The sequence below is a fragment of the Mytilus trossulus genome, chromosome 6, assembly GCF_036588685.1.
Source record: "Mytilus trossulus isolate FHL-02 chromosome 6, PNRI_Mtr1.1.1.hap1, whole genome shotgun sequence".
In the NCBI taxonomy this organism is placed as follows: Eukaryota; Metazoa; Mollusca; class Bivalvia; order Mytilida; family Mytilidae; genus Mytilus; species Mytilus trossulus.
The window spans coordinates 10,493,329-10,520,464 of NC_086378.1; the positions used below are offsets into that span (position 1 = coordinate 10,493,329).

General features: G+C 31.0%; 1 protein-coding gene and 1 pseudogene across 1 annotated transcript in view; one reads left to right on the plus strand and one right to left on the minus strand.

Annotated features, from left to right (window-relative positions):
- Positions 1 to 3: 3 nt before the first annotated feature.
- LOC134720766 (nuclear pore complex protein Nup93-like) overlaps positions 4 to 27,136 on the plus strand; it is a 39,929-nt gene continuing 12,796 nt past the window's right edge. The window contains exons 1-17 of the mRNA XM_063583251.1: positions 4 to 134; positions 3,987 to 4,189; positions 5,115 to 5,232; positions 5,700 to 5,762; positions 6,310 to 6,438; positions 6,733 to 6,807; positions 7,353 to 7,445; positions 7,815 to 7,954; positions 8,592 to 8,721; positions 9,073 to 9,170; positions 9,755 to 9,814; positions 10,261 to 10,338; positions 12,389 to 12,567; positions 13,540 to 13,731; positions 16,549 to 16,675; positions 17,122 to 17,194; positions 20,745 to 20,789. Coding sequence (XP_063439321.1) covers positions 4,002 to 4,189; positions 5,115 to 5,232; positions 5,700 to 5,762; positions 6,310 to 6,438; positions 6,733 to 6,807; positions 7,353 to 7,445; positions 7,815 to 7,954; positions 8,592 to 8,721; positions 9,073 to 9,170; positions 9,755 to 9,814; positions 10,261 to 10,338; positions 12,389 to 12,567; positions 13,540 to 13,731; positions 16,549 to 16,675; positions 17,122 to 17,194; positions 20,745 to 20,789 — 1,788 coding nt within the window. The 5' untranslated portion in view covers positions 4 to 134; positions 3,987 to 4,001. The remainder of the gene's footprint in view (positions 135 to 3,986; positions 4,190 to 5,114; positions 5,233 to 5,699; positions 5,763 to 6,309; positions 6,439 to 6,732; positions 6,808 to 7,352; positions 7,446 to 7,814; positions 7,955 to 8,591; positions 8,722 to 9,072; positions 9,171 to 9,754; positions 9,815 to 10,260; positions 10,339 to 12,388; positions 12,568 to 13,539; positions 13,732 to 16,548; positions 16,676 to 17,121; positions 17,195 to 20,744; positions 20,790 to 27,136) is intronic.
- On the minus strand, positions 17,401 to 20,176 carry LOC134722227 (complement C1q-like protein 3; annotated as a pseudogene).

Below are 27,136 nucleotides of genomic sequence, written 5' to 3' on the forward strand. Positions count from 1 at the left end.
AAAAGATAACTTTCATTGATTAAAACATTTTAATGATTCAATTTCAAATCGTTCTGATTTTCCTTTGGCGGTTTTGAACCGGTGTCAAGAACATCAACAAGGATTAACAGACTAAGTTTTTCCCATATGAAAAGGTTACTTATTCCTAAAGAGATAACTTAAATCTTTGTTGTCCCTGATGTTACTCTGATGAAAGTATATGTATTCCTATAATCTTTTTTTAATTATTGTAGCTTATGGCAAAATCTCAATAAGGGGACGACCATTTGATATTCTGGGGGGGGGCCAGGAGGATTTTGAAAATAAATAACTCAGCCTTGATAATCACACAAATAAATGGTTTGTTCTGTGGTAGTTTGAAAATAAATTACCTGACTTGCAATGTATTGAAAATAAATAACTCAGCAGGTCTATAGCTTATTAGACCTTCAGTGGTTCCAAAACCCTCCAAAAAAAATTTTTGCCTCGCTCCGCTCGGCAATACGTGTATATTGCTCACATATTGCTTGGGAATATAAATGATTCTTTTCGTTCAGAAAATTATAAAATACTTAATCTAATTATACCAATTGTCTCTTATAATATACTTATTACTATGTATTTGTGTTTCGTTTGTCCTGTCTTGCTATGTATTATCTTAAAATATTTGTATATATTGTCCTCTTGTAGTACACAAGTATGTGTCTGAGGTTATGAATGAAATCTTAAATCTTACAATTTCTGAAGGGGATAACGATCTACTAGTATTCTGATTAAATGGTACACAATGACTTGACTATACATGTATTAATGGTTTGCCTTTTTTTAAATGGTTATTTGGATGGAGTGTTGTCTCAATGGCACTCACACCACATCTTCCTATATCTAATTATTCATAATTAACAAATATTCAAAAAATTGTATGTTTTTCGAATATCATAAATATAGTGGTAAAAAATGAATGATCAGTCCCTTGCTTTAATGAAAATGAAAAATCTTGCTTCAATAGTGCAGAAAATGAATAATCTGTCTTCTCAGTTTACAAAAATAAATAACCGATCAAAAACAAATCCTCCTGGCCCCCCCCAGAATATCAAATGGTCGTCCCCTAATAATAAAATATAGACAATGGGAAGAAAATAGATTCATTGTATATATATGTAACACTCAGAAACGTGTCCTTTCCCCCAAATGTGTCTGATTCCACAAAACGTGTCCACATTGACGTCACTGAACTGCAAAACATGTCTAGTTTTAAACATCGCCAAAGCATGTAATTTGTATAAACACCGAAACGTGTCCATTTCCCAACAAACCCCCAAACGTGTCCAATCCCAAAAAACATGTCCATAACAAGCGTTATTTGGTTATTGTTTTTCCATTAACGTATACTAAAGTTTACCATTTCATTAAAAATATAGATAAGGTACTTTTTTAAACCGGCCGAAAAAAAAGCTGAGTAAAAGTGGGGGCGTCACTTTGTCTATGTCGTATGTAAATTTTTAGCCATCATGTTTAGTTAAACTGTACAGTTAACGGATGAAAGTGTCACTTTCTCTGCACATTAAAATTTGTATGTTTTCTCTAAATATCGTGAAACACCGGCCACTGGACAATCAACCGTTTTAAATAAAAATATGTAACCTATAAGATGGTCTCTCTAAATATGCATGAAATACTTGCAATTGGACAATACACAATCATCAGTTTAAAGATAATTTAAACAGTATAGAACAGCAAAATCATTAAAACATGTATGTTCTCTAAATATGCATGAAATACTTGCAACTGGAAATACGATATCAACAGTCTAAAGTTAATTTATACAGCAAATGTAAAACTATTTCGCTCTAAATATGCATAGAGTACTTGCAACTGAACAATACGCAGTCTAGAATAAAAAGAATCTATATGCATGAAATATTTGGCACTGGACGTTATATCTCTTGATCGTGTGTCTTTGGTGATGCTGGAAATTTTTTTTAAAAAAACGGATAACCAGTTTATGATTTGATGAGTTTTTGAAATACACACAAATTCAGATGGAAAACCATTTACAAAAGTTTTTTAAAAAAAATGTTGCTTAACGTCCGCCATGCATGCAATATTCGGATAAATATAAAAAGCATCATCGGAGTTTATAAGTATAAACTAATTTACAAAGTCACCAATTAATTCAACTCTATAAATATGTGCAGGTTCACTCTAAATGAGTTTGAAATACTTGCAACTGAACAATAAGCATTTTCAGCCAAAAATTGATTAACAATTACAGATTAAATTTTGAATTAATGATATTCATAAAAACCTACATTTAATTAACTAAAACTATTAAATGAAAACTTTGTCACCTGTGTTCCCATCATGAAATTGCCGTAATCGTTATCAGCGATTTTATTTAATAGATACATGTATTAAAGCTAAAAGACATGAGACGTTCTGGAGTTAAATACTGGACACGTTTTGGCGAATAACATTTATCGGCCACGTTTGGGGGTTATGAATTCGGACATGTTTAGGGAATATTGTACATTTGGGACACGTTTAGGGAAAAAAGACACGTTTGGGGGGGAAGGACACGTTTGGTAGTGTTACATATATAGAAAGATTAGGTATGAGTACCATTGAGACAACTGTCCATCCAAGTAACAATTTAATATGAGGCAGGCATAACCTGTGAATGGAGACGAAGTTTGTATGTATTATTCTTTTTAATTCAATCATATTGATACAAGAAACCAAAATACCGTACGGAATGTTCCCGATTTTGGTTCTGTTGTAAAGGAATTAGCTGTGACGTTCTTTAAGTTATGACGTCATATTCGATGTAAACAAAAGAAACGCTTTCATCAGGAAACGTTTTTTTTATATCAAACAATTATTAAAATTGAATTTGTATTGAGAGCCAATCTTATATTTTACTAAACAGATAAATATATTTTTTTTTCAAAGTCTTATGCAAACAAGACAGATATCTGTGCAAATGCGGGGAAAACCGGAACAGGAAGTAGATCTGAAAAAAAAGTTAACAATTTTGAGTTCATTAGTAGAATGAAAAATTTCGTGAAATTTTCCCGATTTTTTTTTTTTTTTTTTTTTATAGATATTTCAACCATAATTGGGGGACTTTGTTCTTATATAAAAGTAAATCATTAAATGTCAAGAAAAAATGAGAAACACTAATTATGAACTGCAATACACCATATCGTGTTTTGTCCGCCATTACTGGAAATCACACAGGTTCCCGTAAAAAAAATTTGGAATTATCAATGCATTTGAATGGGGACATGATGATGACATGTGGTTGGAACCCCTCTTTTTCAAATGGCTAGATCCGGCCCTGATGAAGCAGACCTAACCTGTGAAAGGGGACGAAGTATGTAGGACTTTTTTTTTTATATTCAAACATATGTTAATTTCAAAACAGAAATACTGTTACGTTTTCAATTTTGGTTCTGTTGTTAGGGATTTTAGTTGTGACGTTAATTAAGTTATGATGTCATATGCAATGTAAACAAAGAACGCTATCATCAGGTAAGGTTTTTTCACATCAAGAAATTATTAAAACTGAAATTGGTTTTGCGTTTATTCCTATTTTATACTAGACTGATAAATATATATTTTACTCAAGTTTCATGCAAACGAGACTTGAAAGAGAAAGTACATTGTAGATTTCTGTGCATATGCAGGAATTCAAAACACGACATAAAAATGTTTGATTGATTTTGAGTTCATTAGTACAATGAAAATTTCCAGATTTTTCTACTGTTATTGGGGACTTCGTCCCCATATAAACAGACGACAACCACTGAACATCATTTATGCATCTAGACATGCACATCATACAGTGCCCTGGCTCTCGCACAGTATGTTGATGGAAAACTAAAATTTTGATCTCATTATCTAAAATAAAAGAAGTTTTCTGTTCTCCTATTTTCATATATTAATGGGGCTCTTATTGGCATGTTCATGAAGTCTTGTAATTTTTCCTGTATTTATGATTTTAGGGCAAAGTGGTCACAATGAACATGGACATGGAATCCGACAATTTCAGTGACCTGCAACAGCAGGCAGAACAGCTGACAGCTGAGATGGAAAGTGGTACAGATTTACCTAGAGTCACACGTAACTTAGCTCAGATCTTAGAAGCGGGTGAAAGATTGCTGTCAAAAGTTGCTCCTATCAGTCAAGACTCATCTGATGTGAAAGCGTAATATTTATATTATTGACAAACTAATAATGATGCTTACATTTAAAATCAAACTAAAAATATTTATTGTATTATGGAAAAGAACTTGATAACTGGTTCCATTCATTTTAATTTAGTTGGAAAATTATGTAATTATTTGAAATCTGCCTGGCAGATTATATCACATCTAATAAATTGATCATTTTTCTATTGTAATATCTTATTAAATTGTTCTCTGTTGTTTATTGTGTGTCACAATGTAAATATGTTTGTGTTGCTATAGCATGTAACTACTGCTTTGCAAATAAAGAATTCGTTGATTCAATCAATGAATTCAAAATACAAAAAAAAAATACTCCTGACACAAAGTGATAAGATTAGTATTGACAAATTTGAAGAAGACATTTATATGGTTTTGGTTGAAACAGCTCTAATAAATTTTTTAATGTTGAACAAGTGAAACTAAATGATTTAGTCATTACATCTTGCTCGTTTTATGATGGCATTACATTGAAAATAGCCTTTGTTTGATTATAAGTGCAAAGTTATTGGGTTAGAAATTGACATCCGTGGATGTTTTATTTTCTATATTGGCAATTAAAGAATTCAAGAATAATTTGTCAGTGGGTCAGTTCATTATCAGAACTAAAACATTACATTTTAAAGTTTTTACCTTATAATTGTATCAACTGCATTCTGTATCAAAAGCCTATGAAATATATGTCTACAAATAATCTATTCAATTAGGAGAAAAAAATATGGTTTGTTTGTTGCTATATACCTGATGCCATAATATTTATACAGAAAAAATCCAAAAAAAAAAATCTTTCCAACCACAAACCATTTGAAATATAGTCATAGTCATCAATATTATGACGGAGTGGGGAAACTGAAAGAAGAAATAAAAGAAATTTTAAATAACGTTTTTTTTACATTCATTTTTTAGGTCAATATTACTTGGAACTAAAGGCTTTGATGTCCCAAAGATATCACAGAAATTAGAGGGATTAAGCGCTGCTAAGACCTTTGAACCTTTGGAACCTGTCAGAGATACAGATATACAGGTGAAGAAAGATACAAATTTAAATCACTTTATTTAGTTTTAGAATGGAAAAGATTAATTGTTAGTCTAAGACAAGTCACAAGATCTTTTATTTTTTATTACTTTCAATGAGACTTGTAAAACTGGATTCATTTATGTTTGTGGCTACCAATTTTCATATAGAAAGTTTGTTATCCATTTTGAAATTTTTAGTTGTGGTTCCCCTCTAGAACCGAAGACATGCACCAATATTGGTTATCAATGAATAATAATGAATTCAAATATTGTTGCAAAAATACATACTTTTTGTCGTTATCTTATGATTGTTTTTAGTTGCTTAATTTCCAGTGGCAAATATTTCATGCATTAGCATCTCCATGTTCAAGGAAAATTCCATATGTACTATTGATATTAACTTGGGAAAACAATAAGGTTGTATGATCTTATGCAAGAAGCTTTGATAATGGTGGATTTAATTTATTTTTTCAGAGTTTTTTGAAAAATGAAAGAGAGAATGCATTGTTAGCTGTAATAGAACAGACAAGAAAAAATGTAAGTACATGTGTTCAAAGATCCAGAATTAATTTCACCCCATTTTGTTAATTTGTTGAGGAATTATAAGTCAGGTTGATTTATTTTTAAATTGAATGCATGCATTATTTGATTTGACATGAAAAATAATGTGCAAATTATAATTCAGCATCTAATTTACTCTTTTAAAAAAGAGGTTGAGAACTTGCATGCATTCATAAGCAGCATGTTTGTTTGTTTGTTAAAAGTTCTTTTATTTACCAAACTAAATCAGGAGTTATATTTTGAAAATTGAAATTATTAATAGCCTTTGCTGAAAAGGGTATATACTGTCAAGTTTCAACTCGAGAAAAAAGATTCTTGAATTTGCAGGCATACTTTCTGTGATGCAACTTTTATATCTTTGTTTTATGCGAAAATACTAAAATAAATTCACTTTTATTGCGTTTATTGTTTTAATAAAAATATTAGCAGTAATATATAAATGATTGAAATAGAAATATACCATTTAATAATCATGTTTGGTTATAGTAAATTTTAATCATGTAATTTGTTCCTTTTTTTAAAGACATTTGATGAAGTTGAACGACGACATTGGGAGTGTATGGAGAATGAGTGGGAGAGAGAGAAACAAAAGATTTTAAATTCCTTACGTGGTCTTGGACAAGATACAGTAGATTTCCAACCAGAATCTGAGGTATTTACCTACTTACAGTTCTTATAGCATAGTTATACAAGCTGTATTAGTTATATGAATCAAATAGGGATGAGTGTAAGATTACGTTTGTTTGAAACATACCTTCATGTTCATCAAAAGGAACAGATCAGACCAGTTTATTTTCATAGTTTAATTTATTTAAGTTGTAATTCACTTAGTTTATAATAGATAATTTCTTTTTATAAAAGATAAATCACAGATGATTTTCATGAGTTATTCAAAACAGGAAGAATTCTTGATTTTTAGAAACAATTAATGTTTATTATTTTCCAGAGCTTTTTAGCTGAACCTGTCAGTATCCAAGGTCGTAGTAACCTTGACAACATAGAAATGGCCTATGCCAGACAGGTAATTTAAAGTTATAGAAAAACAAAGAGTTGTTAAATGAAGGACAGGTAAGTTCAAGAACTAAAATTTAAGTATAAACATAGTATTTCACAGATTTAACGGAATTGCCAAAACAAATTTCTCTAATTTAAGAATGCACATGCAATTGTAAAATTTTATAACCGCTAAAATTACCAGCTATACACTACTTGTTTAATCAGGTGAGGAACCAGAATACCTCAAGTAAACTACTGACCTTTAGTGAGTTAAAGACCAAGTTTATCAAGTTCTGGTTAATCAAAAGTTGTCATTTGTATAAACAGTTAAGGCTAGTCTCAAACTAATGGTATTCTAGTGAGATATTTCAAGTTTAAAAGTTATCATCTACCTCAAACAATTGACCACAGTGCTGTATTGATTTAGTACTTCTTAACATTTCCAAATTGAAAATTAGTTTATTAGACAAACATATTTATACAAAAAGAGAAGAACACATTCCTTACTAGTGACTGTGTTAAATTCTCCATTAATATATGTATATGAATAAAGTTACTGATTGTTTTCAGGTTTATGTTTACAATGAGCATGTTGTTGCAGGCAGCATCAGACCAAATCTTGGAGATATGTTCCTAGATGTAGCCAAGACAATTGATGATAAGGTATGGTGCTCTCTCTTCTTCTTAAGATTGGATCCCAAATTTAATCAAATGTTATCTGACATATAATTATTGCCATTTTGTTTCAATTTATTTTTTTCGTGTGTTAAAATTTTACATAAAAAATGATCACTAAATTAATTTCTACAAATAAGGCAACATGGCTGAAAAAATAAGATTACACCTTATGTTGCTCTTGAAAGGTTATTTTTGCAGGGAAATAATCATGATTGCACTGTATGAACAATTCAGACTAATCTGTGCTTCTATTTTGGTTGAGATTTTTTCTCTAAATGGGAGATATCTCACTATCTGGCATAATCTCTCTTGACATTTTGGTTATTTACAGTATTATCATTATTATTATTTTAGCAAGTAACTGAATTATGGGAGATGGTTAAATGTATGGTGGAAGTTCCTCTGATTTCTGCAAAAAGTATAAAAGACACAAGACAAGACTACAGAACACAGTCAGCATTTGTAGATAAAGCCAGGGAATACCTAGAACAAACGTAATGTTTCTACTCAAAGATTATCACACAAAAGACTTTTAAAAGCATACAGATTTGCTGCATTTAGTTAGATAGATATCATGAAGCAGATATAATTGAATGTTATATGTTTTCCAGGGGAAAAAAATACCATAACACAAACAAAGTATATTGACAAAATTAAAAAGGCTGCTGAGATTTTCATTCTTGAATTGATTGAACATATGATAATTTGTTGTAAACAAATTATTAATTTCGTTAAGAGCTTAGTACAATCTAGGATGAAGATTAATTTTAAAAAATAACAAAGGACAGCAATTAAAAACAGAAAATCCCAAATCCTAGATCTAATTTGATAGAAAGTGACATATGACAACTACTGAAAAACAGTCATCTGACTAAAACACAGAATTTAGTGGGATGAAATATGTTGCTAGCACTATATATTCATCAACAATTATAATCAACTAAAAAAGGCTAGATTCATATGTTCAACAACAAAAAAACACCCAAGAAATGGATTTTAGATACAAATTACCAATCTATATGTACTTGCAGTAAATTAAAGCTAGTTTAAAGCCAATTACAACTAACAAGTTAATCATGTTTCCTTATGTAAAAGGGATCATTACTTGATTTGATATTTCTTTCTTTGCAGATATGCTAAATACATTGACATAACAATAAGCAGCAATCTACAACAAGCTCAGAGGGGTGGAATACCTGGCACATATAACATAGTCAGAAGTTTTCTTAATGTTAGACCTCCAAATATACCCAATTTAGAGGTAAGTTACCCAAAGATACTTGGTTCAATCAACATAGTAAAAAGATTTCCATCAGCCCTACAAAGTTGTCCTAGTTAGAGGATGATAGTTAAAAAGATAGAATACTGGATACATATTACATTTTCAAGCCCTCTTAATGTCACTCTACCAAATGTATCCAATTTTGAGGTATGATAACCAAAAGAAAAGAATACTTAATAGATTCAGCATTGTCTGAACTTTTTTTTTAATGTCAGATTTCCAAAAATACCTAATTTAGAGGTATTCAAGATATCCAAAAAGATACAATAGTTGATACACATAACATTGTCAACATGTATGCACACAACATTATTTCATTGTGTATTTAAGGATGGTTTAGTAGATGGACATCCCACATGGGCCATGGTTTATTATTGTTTACGTTGTGGTGATTTACAAGCTGCACAGCAAGTTGTGGATAAATGTGGGTAGGTATTTAAAATTTTTAACGATTTTAATATACAAAAATAGTTTATATAAAAAAGTAGATGTGATATGGTTTCTGAAAAAGGCAACTCTCCACACGAGACCAAATGACACATTAACTAATAACTGTAGGTCATAGTAGGGCCTTCAACTGTAAGCAAAACCCATACCACATAGTCAACTATAAAAGGCCCTTGAAATGACAAATGATAAACAGTTCAAATGAGGAAACTAATGGCCTAATTTATGTACAAAACAATGTATGAAAAACAAATTTGTAAGAAAGCAAGGAACTACAACCACTGATTTACGGTTTCTTACTTGAGTAAGACACCTACAGATTGTGACGGGTTGCAATATAGTTAGGTGTTTAGTTTGTAAATTTGAAATGCCCCTATGAGACATATATTTCTCTTTTACCTCTTTTTAGTTACTGGTTGTATGTATTTAAGGAAATTGAAAAATTATTGCCAAATCATTGCTTGTAAACAAATAGCTGTCATTATTCTGAAATGTTTAACATCAACAAAATTACATCACAAATTAGATTTATTATTACTGCATGAATGATTGATTCTATTTTCAGGCATAATCTTGGAGATTTTAAGTCTTTCATGCATGAGTATGTTTCCAGTGAAGATCACAGGTAAGTCTGCACTATTATATATGGGCATTATTTATGTACGATGTCACCTGCAAATTGATACTTAGCTAGGGTTGAATAAAGTATAAAACCAGTTTATAGTATATATGTTGTATGGTTGTAGATGAACTGGCAGGGAAAATGGGCATTCATAATTTGTGTATATGACTACTGTAGTTTTTAACCCATTTTACTCAAATGTCACAGAAATATTGCATGATTGTTAAAGTTGTGCACTTAAATTTTAGAATTGTTTGGGGATATTTTTCTATTTTTCAAATCCCTAGAAATAAGTACATTGTATGGTGTAATTTAATACATCTTTGTTAAACAGATGCCTTCATAGCCATTCACTGAGATAGCTGTGTCATTGGAGTAATTGGTTACTTTGTTTTGAAAAAATGGAGTGTACCATCCCATATATATAATATATTTTATGGTTCTTTCAGATTAAGTTCAGGTAGTGAAACAAAAATACAATTACAGTATAGAAGAATTGTAAAAAATGGTACAGACCCTTTTAAAAGGTGAGTATGTGTTTTTGGCTCACCTGACCTGTCAAGCGAGCTTTTCTCATCACGTGGCGTCCGTCATCCGTAAACTAAGATCTACAATAAGTCAACATGACCAAAATTCCCAAATGATCCTTTAAGGAGTTATTGCCCTTTATAGTCAATTTTTAACAATTTTCATAAATTTTTGTAAATATTTTCCACTGTAGTTACTGGACCAAGTTCATTATAGATAGAGATAATTGTAGCAACAAGTTCAGTAAAGTAAGATCTACAAACACATCACCAAAACACAATTTTGTCATGAATTTATCTGTGTCCATTGTTTAATATGCACATAGACCAAGGTGAGAGACAAAGGCTCTTGAATGCCTCTAGTTTTTTTTTACATTTTGACATTAACAACCTGACAGATATTGCTCAGCTATCAATGTACACAACAAGTTTATCACTTTAAGCTCTGCCCACATCATTCATCCTTGAACTTTGATGCTGATATTTATGAATTTATAAAATATTGGACATTATTTTACTACTTCTGTTATTGTTTAATTGAAACAATATAATTTCACATAAGCAATTGTGATTTTATCAAGTGAACAGATGATCAGCTGATTGTTCTAAATTCATTTTGTAAATATAACATATTATGCTTTATAGGCTCCAAGATGAAACTAAGCTCTCATATCACCTGTTTCTAAGCAGCATACCAATAACAGCTGATGTCGGAAAACATAGCAAACATGCTGTTTATATGAACAACTGTGTTTGCAGTAATTAACAATTATGAATATGAATGATTATGAATAAAAAGTAAAATCACAAATATAATGAACTCTGAGAAAAATCAAAATGGAAAGTCCCTTTGAAAATGGCCAAATCAAAATCTCAAACACATAAAAAAAAATTGTAAGGGTTCCGCGGAACCCAGTGTCTCGCCTACTTTTGCTGTAAATCGCAGGCTCAACAAAAATGAGGAAAAAATCAATAAAAATATTCCTCTTGATACTAACTTTTGATTGTAAGAAACTTCTGTCCAGGTTTGGTAAAAATCTAGGATAGTTAATGAATCTAATAAATGTTTTGAAAACTTTAACAGCAGACTGTATGTAATGTTAATTAGAAGAAAATCTAAGTCCATTTAAAAGTAAACTACAGAAAAAATTAAGTTATTGTTTTACAAAATTTACTTCTGGATACTATACTTTCTGTCCAAGTTTAGTACAAACACAGGATAGTTTAAGAAAGTTATTAAAATTTTAAAAACTTTAACCACAGAGTAAATATAATGTTTCCCCCCAGAAAAACTAAGTCCATTTAAAAGTAAAATACCGAAAAATGGATTTATTTTTTTACAAAATTTACTTCTGGATACTATTTTATGATCATAAACAAGCTTCTGTCCAAGTTTGGTACAGAACAAAGATAGTTTAAGAAAGTTATCAAAATTCTAAAAACTTTAACCACAGAGTGAATGTAATGTTTCCCTGCAGAAAAAACTAAGTCCATTTATAAGTAAAATATGGAAAAAATGGAATTTTATTTTTACAAAATTTACTTCTGGATACTATCTTATAATCATAAAGAAGCTTTTGTCCAAGTTTGGTAGAAATCCAGTATAGTTTAAGAAAGTTATTAAAATTTCAAAAACTTTAACCACAGAGTGAATATTTGTGGACGCCGCCGACGACGACGCCGACGGAAAGTAGGATCGCTTAGTCTCGCTTTTTCGACTAAAGTCGAAGGCTCGACAAAAATGGATAACAACTGTAATATTACTGAATTGGTACAAGCATTTTCGTATGTAAAAAATGGTGGATTAATCCTGGTTTTATAGCTAGCCAAACCTCTCACCTGTATGACAGTCCTATCAAATTCCATTATATTGACAACAATGTGTGAACAAAACAAACAGACATAATAGGTTAACATATCAAAATGGGGTACATCAGTCAACCTTGTGTTATAATCTTAATCACTATTATTAAAGTCTAAAGTACATTAAGACAGTTTGAATACAAGTTGAAAATTTTGTGTTATTTATCCTTTACTGTTATCTTTCCAGAGCTGTCTATTGTGTAATAGGTCACTGTGATCCAGATGAGAACCACCCAGAAATAGCTGATAAAATAGACGATTATTTGTGGTTAAAACTACGACAAGTACAAACAGATAATGACGATCAACATAATCAAGACAGTTTTACATTAAAAAAATTACAATGTTTATTGTATGAAGATTTTGGTATGTTATCAATTTTCACCGTTACTTGTGTAAGATTATCATGTGAATTATACAGTAGAATACTAATATATTTAAATGGGAATATGTATTCTCATGATATATGAATAAAAGGAGATTTAGAGTATATGTCAACGAGATAACTATCTAAACATTACCAAAACAATCTAAAGGTCAACATACTGTAGAACAAATAGTTTTGGCAGATAGTATATTTCATGTAAAGCCTTTCTATAAAACTTCATGGTGATATTATTTTACAATTTTTTTATTTTTTTTGATGAATTTATGTGAGTTGAAATTTAAAATACCATTAGAATTCAAGAGTACTGTAAATTCAGAAATTATTGCGTGCATTTATTATTGCGATTTTGTCATTTTACACTTGAATGCGATTTTAATTTATACGATTTTGAGAAAAGTCATGCTTAGTTCAGTTAAAATATTACAAAATGCGAGTTTTAATTATTGCGTTTTCAACTAATAGAAACCTCGCAATAATTTCTGAATTTACAGTATTCAAGTTTTTCAATTTCAATCTGTGGTAGTTTTACTGGACAGTTTGTAAAAATAAATTGGTTGCAAAAATTAGTCAATTTACAGTCTGGTCTTCAACAATACAAAACTGACCAAACAGTACATGTCTTACACACCCACAGTTATAAATATATTTAACAACAAATTCATAAGATCTACAATCCACATTATAATCCCTAAAGGAAAAAACGTTAAGAAATAACCAAAGACAAGGTTCCTGTCTTCTAGCTTTGAACAGGTACATCAAATAAAACCGGATTAAATAAGTATTGCAAGATATCATTTGTTTATCTTATTGTAAGTTTCATCTGAAAATGTCGCTTTTTTTTAAGAAATTGGTTATATAAAACTACCTTAATTTCAATGTATATGTATATCCTTTTAAAATTTTAATCATATTTCTCTTGTTAATTTAAATGTGGAGTGTTTATTTTTCAGGTGAAAATTATTTCAGTGGATATCAGCAGCCATTTTTGTATTTCCAAGTGTTAATATTGACAGCTCAGTTTGAAGCAGCCATAGAATTTATATCTCGTATAGACAAGTTATTATGCCATGCTGTTCATGTGGCGTTAGTGTTGTACGAATCAAACATGTTATTACTACCAAAAACAAATCAAGCACAGCTATGTAAGTATAGGTTGTCTGCTTATGAACTTTGATTTCCTATTGAAAGTGTGTGGTTTTCTCTGAGCACTCTGGCTTCCTTCCAACCATAAAAACTCGCTTCCAAGAAATAGGCCAAAAGCAGTGCTTAAAAGTGGCGTTCAATTACCAACAATGAATTAATGAATATCAACTTTGATGTGTGATTTGTGTATAAAAATTGGATTTTGCTGCTTTGTTAGATGAATCATGAACACATTATAAGCTATTGTAAATATAGAAACAGTCTGGTGAAAAAGGGATTTCATTTTTAGCTCACCTGGCCCAAAGGGCCAAGTGAGCTTTTCTCATCACTTGGTGTCCGTCGTCAGTCGTCCCGTCGTCGTCCGGCGTTAGCTTTTACAAAAATCTTCTCCTCTGAAACTACTGGGCCAAATTAAACCAAACTTTGCCACAATCATCATTGGGGTATCTAGTTTAAAAAATGTGTCTAGTGACCCTGCCAACTAACCAAGATGGCCGCCATGGCTAAAAATAGAACATAGGGGTAAAATACAGTTTTTGGCTTATAACTCAAAAACCAAAGCATTTAGAGCAAATCTGTCAGAGGGTGAAATTGTTCATCAGGTCAAGATCTATCTGCCCTGAAATTTTCAAATGAATCAGAAAACCCATTGTTGGGTTGCTGTCCCTAAATCGGTAATTTTAAGGTAATTTTACTGTTTTTGGTTATTATCTTTAATATTATTATAGATAGAGATAAAATATAAACAGCAAAGTAAGATTTACAAATAAGTCAACATGACCGAAATGGAGTTATGGCCCCTTTATAGTCAATTTTTAACCATTTTACGTAAATCGTAGTATTCTTTTACAAAAATCTTCTTCTCTGAAACTACTGTGCTAAATTAAACCAAACTTGGCCACAATCACCATTGGGGTATCTAGTTTAAAAAATGTGTCTAGTGACCCTGCCAACTAACCAAGATGGCCGCCATGGCTAAAAATAGAACATAGGGGTAAAATACAGTTTTTGGCTTATAACTCAAAAACCAAAGCATTTAGAGCAAATCTGTCATGGGTAAATTTAATAATCAGGTCAAGATCTATCTGCCCTGAAATTTTCAGATGAATCGGAAAACTTGTTGTTGGGTTGCTGTCCCTAAATTGGTAATTTTAAGGAAATTTTGCTGTTTTTGGTTATTATCTTGAATATTATTATAGATAGAGATAAACTGTAAACATCATTAATGTTCAGCAAAGTAAGATTTACAAATAAGTCAACATAACTGAAATGGTCAGTTGACCCCCTAAGGAGTTATTGTACTTTATAGTCAATTTTTAACAATTTTCATAAAATTTGTAAATTTTTACTAACATTTTCCACTGAAACTAATGGGCCAAGTTCATTATAGATAGAGATAATTGTAAATTGCAAGAATGTTCAGTAAAGTAAGATGTACAAACACATCACCATCAACAAAAACAATTTTGTCATGAATCCATCTGCTTCCTTTCTTAAAAACTCACATATACTTAGGTGAGCGACACAGGCTCTTTAGAGCCTCTAGTTCTTAGTTCCAGTTCAATGATTAGGGAGTGGGGTTGGTTAGTAGGAAAACACAATTACCCGACCATACATTATACCCCTTTCAATATACACATGTATACATATAAATGATTCTTTTTTGTTAGTTTGTTGAAAATATGGCTAACCACTTATTTTTTTTGGTTTAGAATAGAAACCCCCATTTTCAGCCCCAGTAACACTTATTTAAAGAATTATCAAGTTTGATAGATTAAATAATAAAATCACAGAACAAATCTTAAGAGTGGTAGGTATTTGAAAACAACACATTACACATGCTGCAATATACTGGATTTAATATAATTTCGTAGGTATAGGTAAACTACAAAGTTATAAATGTTCAAAGAACTTTACATTTTCAAAAAAGCTTGTATATATTAGTTTAGGGGTTAGCTGAAGCACGCCTCGGGGTTCGGAATTTCTCGTTACATTGAAGACCTGTTGGTGACCTTCTGCTGTTGTTTTTTCTATGGTCGGGTTATTGTCTCTTTGATACATTTCCCATTTCCATTCTCAATTTTATTGTATACAGATTGAGCTAAACCTGGAAATCAAATATCCATGAAACTTCAAGTTTTCCTTAATCCACAAAAATGGTATCCATGAAAAGAAATGAATCCATAGTATATCATATATCTAAATTAGTAATCAACCAGTTGATGATTGCCACTATTTTAAACACTTTACAAATTATTCACAGTACAAATATGCTTTATTCTATCCTTTTGTGAATACATCTTGAAACACTTGCTTATTAGATCTAAAAATACCTACAATTATAATGGCTTAAAATTACATTGATTGTGTTTAAAAACTTTCTTAACTGTATATACTGATTCCACATGGGAGGTAACTCATTCTTCCTTCAGAAATTGTTAAAATTTGAAGTTCAACAAGGGAAGTAACTCAAACTTGCTTAAATGACAGTATCACTAATTACAAATTGTGAATCCATTTATTTTTTTTAGTTGTTTTTTTTTGGGGGGGAGGGGGGATATCAATGTGCATGGAGTGAGGGAAAATTTTTTAATTGATATTGATTTTGTTGTTTTGCCAATCTCTGCACGAAGAAATATTGTTATTCTTTGAACATTTAAATTCATAGTTCATCTGTACCAATGAAACACACGAAAATTGGTATCCTTGGAATGAATCCACAATAGTGCATGCATTTTAGATAAAGAATCTTGAATTTTGTTATCTCTAAAAAAAAATTGCTGTTGAAAATTGACAATGACATTTATTTTGCACAGTAACAACAGATTCCTCAGATGATGGTTGTATGAGGAGATTGAATTTTGCCAGATTAATAACATTATATACCAGAAAGTTTGAATCAACAGACGCTAGAGAAGCTTTACAGTATTTCTACTTCCTCAGGTAACATGTTACATGCCGCTTCTGCATGGATAGGGCTCTAAAAAAAATCCTTTTGGAACATTTGTTATAACTCTAAACCAACTTACATTAGTGGATACTTTATTTCGTGTTTAGCCCTTTGTAGTACACAATGTGGTGATTTCATTTTACAATTTTCTGATTTACTTTAGGTAGTTATTTAAGGAAAGATACAAGTTATACATATTTCGGGACGATTTAAATTCACTTTTTTTTTACTCATGAAAATCACGAAAATAAATTGGTTTACAGTATATCAAATTTAGTAAATAGATTGAATAAGAATTTCATTCATTTAATGTAAAATGAAATAATGACTTGGAAAATTGGTTAAGATAAGTTTACATTTGATATGAATTAAAAACAAGTTTATTATACAATTCTATTTGATGTGCTGTTTGCTTTATTGCCTTTATGATTTTTTGTAGGGACCTAAAGACGGCACAGGGAGAGAATTTCTTCATGTCATGTGTCAGCGAACTTGTATTGGATACCAGAGAGGTCAGTCTATATACCAAATATAAAATAGATAGAAGAATGTTAGAAAGAAAAAAATGAATTAGAATAACTAATGGAAGAATTAAAAAAGAGAAAAATATTCAACAAGTGACCCAACAACACATAAATTCATGAATGCGCATAATCCACTTACACCTTTATCCTGTGTTGGGACCACCCCTTTTTGAAAATGGTTGGATCCAACACTTTCAACTGTCATTCAATCTACATTTTAAGTTTAATACAACAAACAAAGAATTTGATTTCTTTTGTTGTGATATTAGATAGCCAGAAAATGAGCTATACATGTTACCATTACTGAAAATAGTAAAAATATCATCCACTGACTTAACTGCTACTTGGTCTCCTTTCTTCAGATTTGATATAATACTAGTTGTTCCAGTCTCATGTTTAGGACCTAGCAGCCATGTACTATGTTGCCTGGTATTATTCAAAGTAAGGTAGACAACCAGGAGTCGATTTCACAAAAAAAATTACGACTAAGATTGATCGTAAGTATACTGCTTTGTTCATGATTTAAAACAAATCTTAGTCGAAAGTTTTTTGTGAACTCGACTCCAGGTATTTCCAAATCTCAGTCATGACTATATAAGAAAAATGATAAAACTTCAGTAAACGGTGCAGTGAAAATACCAGTAGTTGGATTGTAGCCATTGAGTATATTGGTGACAACTTTGTCAAACTTGATAGCTTTTGTTACATCTTTTGACATAGGACTCGGACTTCTCTTGAACTGAATTTTAATATGCGTATTGTTTTACTTTTACTTTTCTACATTGGCTAGAGGTATAGGGGGAGGGTTGAGATCTCATAAACATGTTTAACCCCGCCGCAATTTTGCGCCTGTCCCAAGTCAGGAGCTGCTGGCCTTTGTTAGTCTTGTATGATTTTAAATTTTAGTTTCTTGTGTATAATTCAGAGTTTAGTATGACGTCCATTATCACTGTACTATTATGCATATTTTAGGGGCCAGCTGAAGGACACATACGGGTGCGGGAATTCTTGCTACATTGAAGACCCATTGGTTGCCTTCGGCTGTTGTTTGCTCTATGGTCGGGTGGTTGTCGCTTTGACATATTCACCATTTCCTTTCTCAATTTTATTACCATTTCCAGGGGTTAGTGAATAAGTCAGCATAGCTGAAAAGGCTGGGATTTTGTTTCTTCTCCCACACTGACAGACTTTATCTAAAATAGATACAAGCAAACCTTAAAATGACTATTATGTATGGCACTTAGAAAAAAAACATCAAAATTGCTTAAATTATAAAACATTAAAACAAATAATGTTATATTAGTCTTTTTGTTCAATTTTTTAACTCTAAAATGTATAGTTGTTTATTTTATACTACATCTTTGAAAACTACATAACAAATGAATTTTTTTTTACAAAAATTTTAGTCTTATTTATTTGATTTGAAAGGCTTCAATTTTATGCCAATCTGTATACCTTCACTTGTGTACTGAGAAAACTCTTAGAAAAAAAATTTAACATTACAATCAAGGCTTTATTCGAACAATGACTATAAAATGCCAAAGTTTATGCATTTGCAGCATTTAAACTGCACATATAATAGCTCATTTGTTTTATAAAAGAAATTAGTTATGAAAATTACCTGGATTTTTTTGTGTCATTGCCATTTCTAGCAGATCACCAAGAAGTGAACAATCTGAAATAAAATGTTCCATTGTAAAAAATATCTTTTTGAAAGTTTTTTTCTCAAATTCTTTTTGTACCTTAATAAATCAACATAACTATGATGTAAGCCAGGGTTTCCGCTGGCGGTTGCCATTTTCGCAATTTGCAAAAAAATAATAATTGTGGCGATTAAAATTCGTCATTGGCGAAAGAATTTGGCGAAAGAAATATATATAACGATTTATTTTCAGCCATCTTGTTTATTTACTTTTTTTCGGGTTTCTCTGACTTTACTGATCAGAAAATTCTCGGAATTCACCTTGAACTCATTAAGATTTTGACAGAAAATCAATCATCAGCTGATTGCATTCATAGCTATCGACATGAAAGGACTAATTAATAAAGGTGTTGATTGTATGATACAAAAAAATGATATGATTAAATGGCTTCTGTCATATGTCACAAAAGGGATTTATTAACCACTTTGTGACGCACATGTTTGTAGCAAAATTTTTACGCTTCCTCTCTACACCTTACACGAGGGATCAATTCCAAGTGATAAGATGCTTCGTTTTGTTGTAAAAACCACTTCTTATTTAAGGGGGGGGGGGGGCTGGAAAACAAGGAAAATTTAAAAGAAAAATATATTTGTGTTACTTGGCGAAAAATATAATAAAGTGGCGAAAAATATATTGTTGTGGCGAAAGAGGTGGCGAAAAAAATAATTGACCATGGGGAAACCCTGATGTAAGCTAAATGTTTTCTCTTGTTTCTGATAGAGAACTCACTAAAAAATATTAGTTCCTATTGATAGAATAGGAAAACATATTAAAATGTTATCTTCACAGCTGAAAAAGACAGAAAAATAGTATCATTCAATTGAGTGTTTGCTCAAAGTACAAGTTCCTTAAATAAATCTGTATGTTTTGTTATCTTGTAAACTTAAAATCATTTTAATAGTATATACCTAATTTTCTGTTAGACTCACATGTTCCCAAAACCATTTCTGCAAATAACAGTAGTATTAATATGGAAGTGTAGTAGTTAGTCAGTTTCAACTCTATTGTGACTTGGAAACAAACTTATAGTTTCTGTGCTGTGACATTTTTATACTGATGGAATTGCCTGACTTGATGTAAACAAACCATCAATTAAAATGAAATGGATATTGTTAATGAGCTTTTGTCACACACTCAAACATGACAGCAATATTCAGAATTTAGATTTCATTTCTTTTGCAATGATGATGTTGGATATAATCTTGTAACTTACTTTGAACTTGTTGATAGTTTTTGTTTTACCTGTAAAGATAGTCCTGGAAGGCATAGTGGTTTTTTTTCCTGTCTCTGTATCAAATTTTATTTTCTGCTTGAGTCAGTTTGCTAGGAACTACTGTTAAAATGATAGTCAAATGATTTTTCTGTAAAATTGCATAACTATTTCCAAGTTTTTGAAATAATCTTGTAACTTATATTGAATTTATTAAATGTTATGTCTCTCATGCAAGGAAAGTTACGAAGGCAAGACTTAGGTGTTGTTTGTCCAGCAGTGGTGTCAGTATTTTTAAAAGTTCTCTGCTTAAATTAGTTATAGGATCAACTTGTGATAGACCAATGATTTTTTTTACAAAGTTTCATTACTATTAGTTTGAAGACTTTTTCTAGGTCATGGCTCAGTGAATTTGAATTAACTAGCAAATTTCAATGTTAAGTGTGATAGACAATGATGTTTTCTATAAAATTGCATTACTATCAGTACATCGCAGTTTTCTCAACTATTTTGGGCCTGCCTGTATGTAGTCCAGTGACTTTAAATAAGCAATGCTGTTATCCATCAATAATTATATAACCATTTGAACATAACTTGTACTTACAGATGTAACTTTTATTTTCAGTTTGAGATGCTGTTAGGAAAAATAGAACGGGATGGAACAAAAAGGGTAAATATTAAAAAACAAGAATTGAAAGAATGCTTTGCTATAGGGAGTTAATCTGAAATTTTCATTGATTTTACTCAAATTCCCATTTTTATGAATAATTATAGAATAACTTATTGAAGAATTCAAATAGAGAAAAATATTCAACGAGTGACCAAACAACACATTAATTCACGAATGTGCGCAGCGCATGATTTAATTATCAGTGTTGTTCAGTCACGAGTTGAATATTTTTCTTTATTTGAAATTTTAATTAGTTATTCTTTTTATCACATTGGAAAATGGCTTTTTTTTTAAGAAATTAATGTAAAACATGTAAGGAACTATATCTACGCATTCACAATTGTTTTGATTCGCCATTATCGATGTCTTGACAACGCCTATTGTTGTATTAAGTCAAAGAGTGAAATAACCACGTTTATTTCACATGTAAAATTATCGGTTTTTATTTAACTGGGAAATCAATGTAATTCATTGCAACCAATGTAATAACATACATGTATATCCAAATTACAAATAATCCAAAATAAACAATTAAAAATGCATGGACTTAATTGTATTGTTTACATTGGTCTTCTAATATGTAAATATGCAGTCAGTCTGCTACAATATCAGGTTATTTACCAGTGTGGTCAATATTGAGATGGTAGGAATTGACCACTTTCTACATTGACTACATTTGATGTTCTTGGTTTACAGTGATCACATCTAAGCTTTTTAGGCCCAACTTATTATGTGTTTCAGTCTTTGCGTCTGTTCGTCTTTTCGTCCGTTCATCCATCTGTCCCACTTCAGGTAAAGAAAATTAGGTCACGGTAATTATTTATGAAGTTGAAGTCCAATCAACTTGAAACTTAGCACACATGTTCTCCATGATATGATCTTTCTAATTTTAATTCCAAATTAGAGCTTTGACCTCAACTTTACAGACCACAGAAATAGAAAATGATAGTACAAGTGGGGCATCCGTGTATTATGGACACAATGTGTAGAAGCATGTGGCTGGTTAACAGTGGATTAAGGTCTCAACTCTTATAAAAAAAAAATCTGATCCTCTCTGAGTTTTCTGTTCATGTTTTTATTAACACATTATCCCAGGTTAAATGTTATCAACAAACACAATTTTACACTTATCATCATATTAGCTGTCAATAAATGTTTTGGTCACATTTTTAATGAAACAAACTTGTTGATAAACTAGTTATTTGTGTTCTCAAACAGTAGGAATAGGGTATGAAGGTTTTTAATCTTTTGATCTCAAAATTTTGCATTAAACACACAATTTTCATTTTTGGTATTATTTGATAGAAATAATAGTAAGAGCCAGCAGATTTTCTTCATGGACCACCAGGAACCAAAAGGATTTTGAGAACTCTGATTACTGTAGAAACCTATTGGAATCTACCAATCAAAACATCTGAATTGAAACTCAATATTATAACCAAAGTTTCTTGTACTTCCAAACATTGACAAACCCAAGTTAGTTTATGTTCATTTATCTCAAGAGGACTTAAAACTAAATTGTAGATAAATTAGATATCATATCAATTAAGTTTGACTAATCAGAATTATAATGCGTTGTTGAACAAACTGAAGTTTGACCAGGAAGAGTGTAAAACCATATTATTTGATGTAATAAGTCATGTGACTGTATGAAGTGTTTCAGTTTTCTATTGGCTGACCAAATTATAACCTCATTATTCTTTTTCCAACAGCTACTTATTAAGTATACATATGTCATGTATTACCAGGGGTACATTTATATGCATCAAATTAATTGCATCAAGATCAGATTGATATGATATTGTTACGTTTATCAAATGTACAATCACAATTTGTTCATATATTCACTTTTTTTTTTCTTTTTTTTAATAGAAGTGATTCAACACCCCATGATGTTACTTTAGTAACACTTTCTAGAGTGACAACTTATTTTACACCCAATGATGTTGATATAGTAACAAGTATCAGAGTGACAACTGATTTAAAAACCACATCATGTTAATATAGTAACACTTCCCACAGTTAAAACTGATTAAACACCACATTATTGTACAGTCTAACTCAGCCTTTTGGATCTGATCTTATTTAAAACCCTGTATAATTAATTTTGTACAGCATTCCCAAGTTAGAAGTTCCTATGATTGTGTGACAGCCTAAATATAATACTGTAAATGGTCCTTCCATGGTTATGGCTAGAGATGTGGGAAATAGTATCCTGATGTCTTTAGTATTGTAGGTGGTCAGTAGCTGACCGCTGTGGTCCAGTATATGTAGTGTATGATTGATATCATCAGCCACAATAACATTGTCTAATGGTGTGGCTACTATTGACTTAGGACTAAACAACTCGCCATACCTGTTGATAGAGGGTGCTCCTGTATAGTTATTGATGATGTCTTCCTTCCCTAAGACAACCACACTCTTTTTAATCGATGTTTGTATCACAAAAATATTCCCATTAACCGTACTGGTTATTGAACAAATTAATCCATCAAATATAGATGCATTGTTTTTATCCTTGTCGTACCTTCTCAGATGGTTGCCGTTTGTATCCATAACAACAACAAGAGTTATTCCCCCTACTAACACTCTTCCTTCATTTGTCACATGTACACTACAGAGACTAGATAATTCTTCAAAGTATACAGAGTCTGTCACATAAATTGATCCCGCCTTGACCTGCTTCAGTCTCGACTCAGATGTAGCCAGTAGAATGTCATTACAAGGAGTAACAGCTATATCACTTACTATCAAATTAAAACTGTTCCTGATCTTGAATTTGTCTCCTACCAGTGTTCCACTCTGGAGTGCTTTATATGATGCAAAGGTGTGGGAGCTTTCCTTATCTCCATTACCAATCCATACTATATTATTCAAGGATACTGCCAAAAACTTTATGTCCAACATATTGATTGGATATTCTTTAATGTTTATTATTTTAATGTAAGTTGGAGAAATCTTGAATTGTTGGAAAACAGATAGGGTTGACACTTCCTTGCCTTTGGCCACCTCCTTGCCTCGTTGGCCCTCTCCTTTTTCTTGTTGGCCCACTTCCTTTAGATCAACAATTTTATGTTCTTTTTCAGTCTTGAATTTAGAATGTACTTTAGTTTTACAGTTACTGCACATTAATAAGTCACAGTCCACACATTTCCATTTAACTTTAGGATCCCTTTCACATAACTGGCACTGTATAGGACATTGTCCAAGAGGATAGGACACAGCCATATATAAAAAAATGTACAGCCTTTTTTCAAATTTTAATCAGTAATACATGTACATACATTCTAAGATTAGATATTTTACGTATGTCTGAAGATTTGATAATTTATAAAAGATAATGTGTTGATATCAATGAAACGCATTACACAATCAAACCAAAACATTAGCTATAGTGAGGTTCTGCTGGTCATTTCGTACTTTTGATTCCCAGCAATTTTAGAAAATTGAAATTAACTTTTTAAGATATTTATACCCAAGACCAAAATGTAAATTTAGCTGTCTCAATTGGCTGAATATTATATCACACTTGATGCAGTGGTAGAAATATAGATTCTACCATTGCATGGAGTGTGATATAATTTTTATCCACTTGAGCTGGCTAAATTTTAAATCGCATTGCACATGATTTAGTGGTGGAATCAGTTTCTCTAATGATTTTTAGACAATCTTGATCATGCTTTTTGATAAACCTGTAAAACGATGTGCTCTTTCTATGTGACATCACCAGGCAAGGTTCCCTTTTTTCATGGCTTCACAAAAGGAATTTCAGAGGAAAGGTTGAAAATTTAATGTCATAATAAAATGTTTGACTAATGAAGTACTGAGATCAAAATACTTACCACACGTTGATTGAATAAAAATAATCAACAGGTCAGTAGAAGGATAAATTGAGTAAGATGAAGGGAATCTATATTTATCCAATATAAGGTGATGATTCCTGTGGCGGTAAATCTCAACTTTAACCTTGAATTCTTTAAGTAATTTCTAAATAATTGTTTTTTGAGGATGCTTTACAAATTGAAAACAGAATTACTCACGAAATTGTTTAAAAGGTACCTATCTACAGGTTGTGGGGACTTCTTCATTGTACCCTATTCGAATTGTATAGAAAAATCTTGCCTTTCTCTCCAGTCGGGTTGTTGCCTCTTTGATACATTCTCCGGTTACGTCCTACATTTTATGTATAAGAATAAAACACAAATATACACAGCTACAAGTTTCCTTGTTTGTTTATTTTGATTTTTGTGCCAATTGGCTTACAGGTGTCTGTAAATATGTAAACAATATATAATATGTAAACAATATATAATATGTAAACAATATATGATATGTAAACAATATATAATATGTAAACAATATATAATATGTAAACAATATAAAATATGTAAACAATATATAATATGTAAACAATATATAATATGTAAACAATATATAATATGTAAACAATATATAATATGTAAACAATATATAATATGTAAACAATATATAATATGTAAACAATATATAATAACCTCAAAATCAGTTGAGCTAGTACTTTTATTAGTTATAAAAACATTATTATCCAAATGCTTTTTTTTTATTCCACAATTTTGTTACTTCACATGTATTCTCTGAACATTTTTATAAAACCATCCAGTGTGTTTGTCACATATTTACACCAGAATATAAGGGATGAATTTGGTCTTTACTCTACTATTTATGTATCACTTGGTCCTAGAAACCTGCTTAAATGTTACAATCAAAACACTCATGGTTTATGCATGATATAAATATATATATATATATATATCTTCTAGGGTTTATCACTACCTTAATAATGCACTTAAATATAAAAGTACAAATGTACAATTATGGACAAAGAAAGATAACTCAAATTCATATTTATAATTTGCCCTAGCTAAATACAAGTCAATGTTTCAGAATTGCAAGCTATCTTTACCCCTCAGACTAATCAGTGCTTACAAGTATTTTAAATTTTTATTAGGATGAGTCAGTGGTAGAAATTTAGGTACCCTTACAGATAATTTCTGCTACATTGCTTGAGGTTGCCAAAAGTATACATTAAGTATGAGAGGGTCAGTTAACCAATGCATTCACTCTTAGTGTAGTTAAATAGGAGTGTGCAAGACTTGATCATTGATTAAAATTCAATCCATTGATGATAATATTGATAATGGCAACTAGAAATGTTAATACAAGCACACAAGTGTTCAATCTGTACATTAACCTCTTCTTTCTTTTTCTCTCCTCTTTTTTAATGGGATCTATTCCAAATGAAGCTTTATCATCATCTGAATCAATTTGATAAGAAGAATCTGCCATTGTTTCCTCCTTAATATGTTTAGATATGTAAGCCTCCTTTTCTCTATCTTCCTCTTCCATCTGTTTGACCATGTACTGTTCTCGTCTAGACAAGATAACAAGCATGACTCCTACAACAATCTGTAACACGATCGACAAACAAAGGAGTATCACTCCAGCAATACAAACAGTTTGGAGCTTGCATTCCTTCTTTTGCAGTAATGTTTTTACCAGGCTTACATTGGAGAGAAGTAAAGCAGTAGTAAGACTACCCTGGGCTTTAGCTTTCTGGTTAACATAAGAATTGTTCATGGTCCCATTGCTTTTTATCATATGAACTTTTCCTTTGTTCATTTTGACTTTAATCTGTATATTGCCTGAAAAGTATAAATAACAATAATAATTTTATTTCATTTATATGTTTGACGTCCATTTTCATTGAACTTGTACACAAATCCCCCCTGGATCCGCAACTGAACATTTGCTATACACCTTATCGCTATTTAGTCCATTCCCGGAAAAACAGTCATTTATACAACTTCCTGTTTGGGTCCTTGGCTGAAAAATGGAGGTCATCAGTAGTGAACTGAGGGAGAAAAAACTTTAGAAAGTGATCATCAAGAAACTTTGATATAGTATGATCCACTTTTTTCGAAATTAAAATTAAAGTAAAAAAATATTTTGTTTGAAGTATTTATGGTAGTTTAAACAGGTCTCTTTAAAAAGTATCATGCATGGTGAATTGTTTAAACAGGGACCCAGATAGCTTCTAACTGGATGAAAAAGTTGTGTAATTTTAGAACTTATCCGGAATGGAATAAATAGCGATTAGGTGTATTGTAGATGTGACATAGATGTGTTATTTCTGTGTTAGCAATTGTTGAATATAAAAAATAAGGAGACGACTTTCTACATGAGTTCAAGATTGTGTAATTAAGCAGCCATAGGTCAAGCGTGTTGTCATTTCTGAAAATATTGTTTGCCAGAAATCTTTGTAAAATGGCCTTACACCTCATGGTCATGTCTTAAACCTTTTAGAAAAA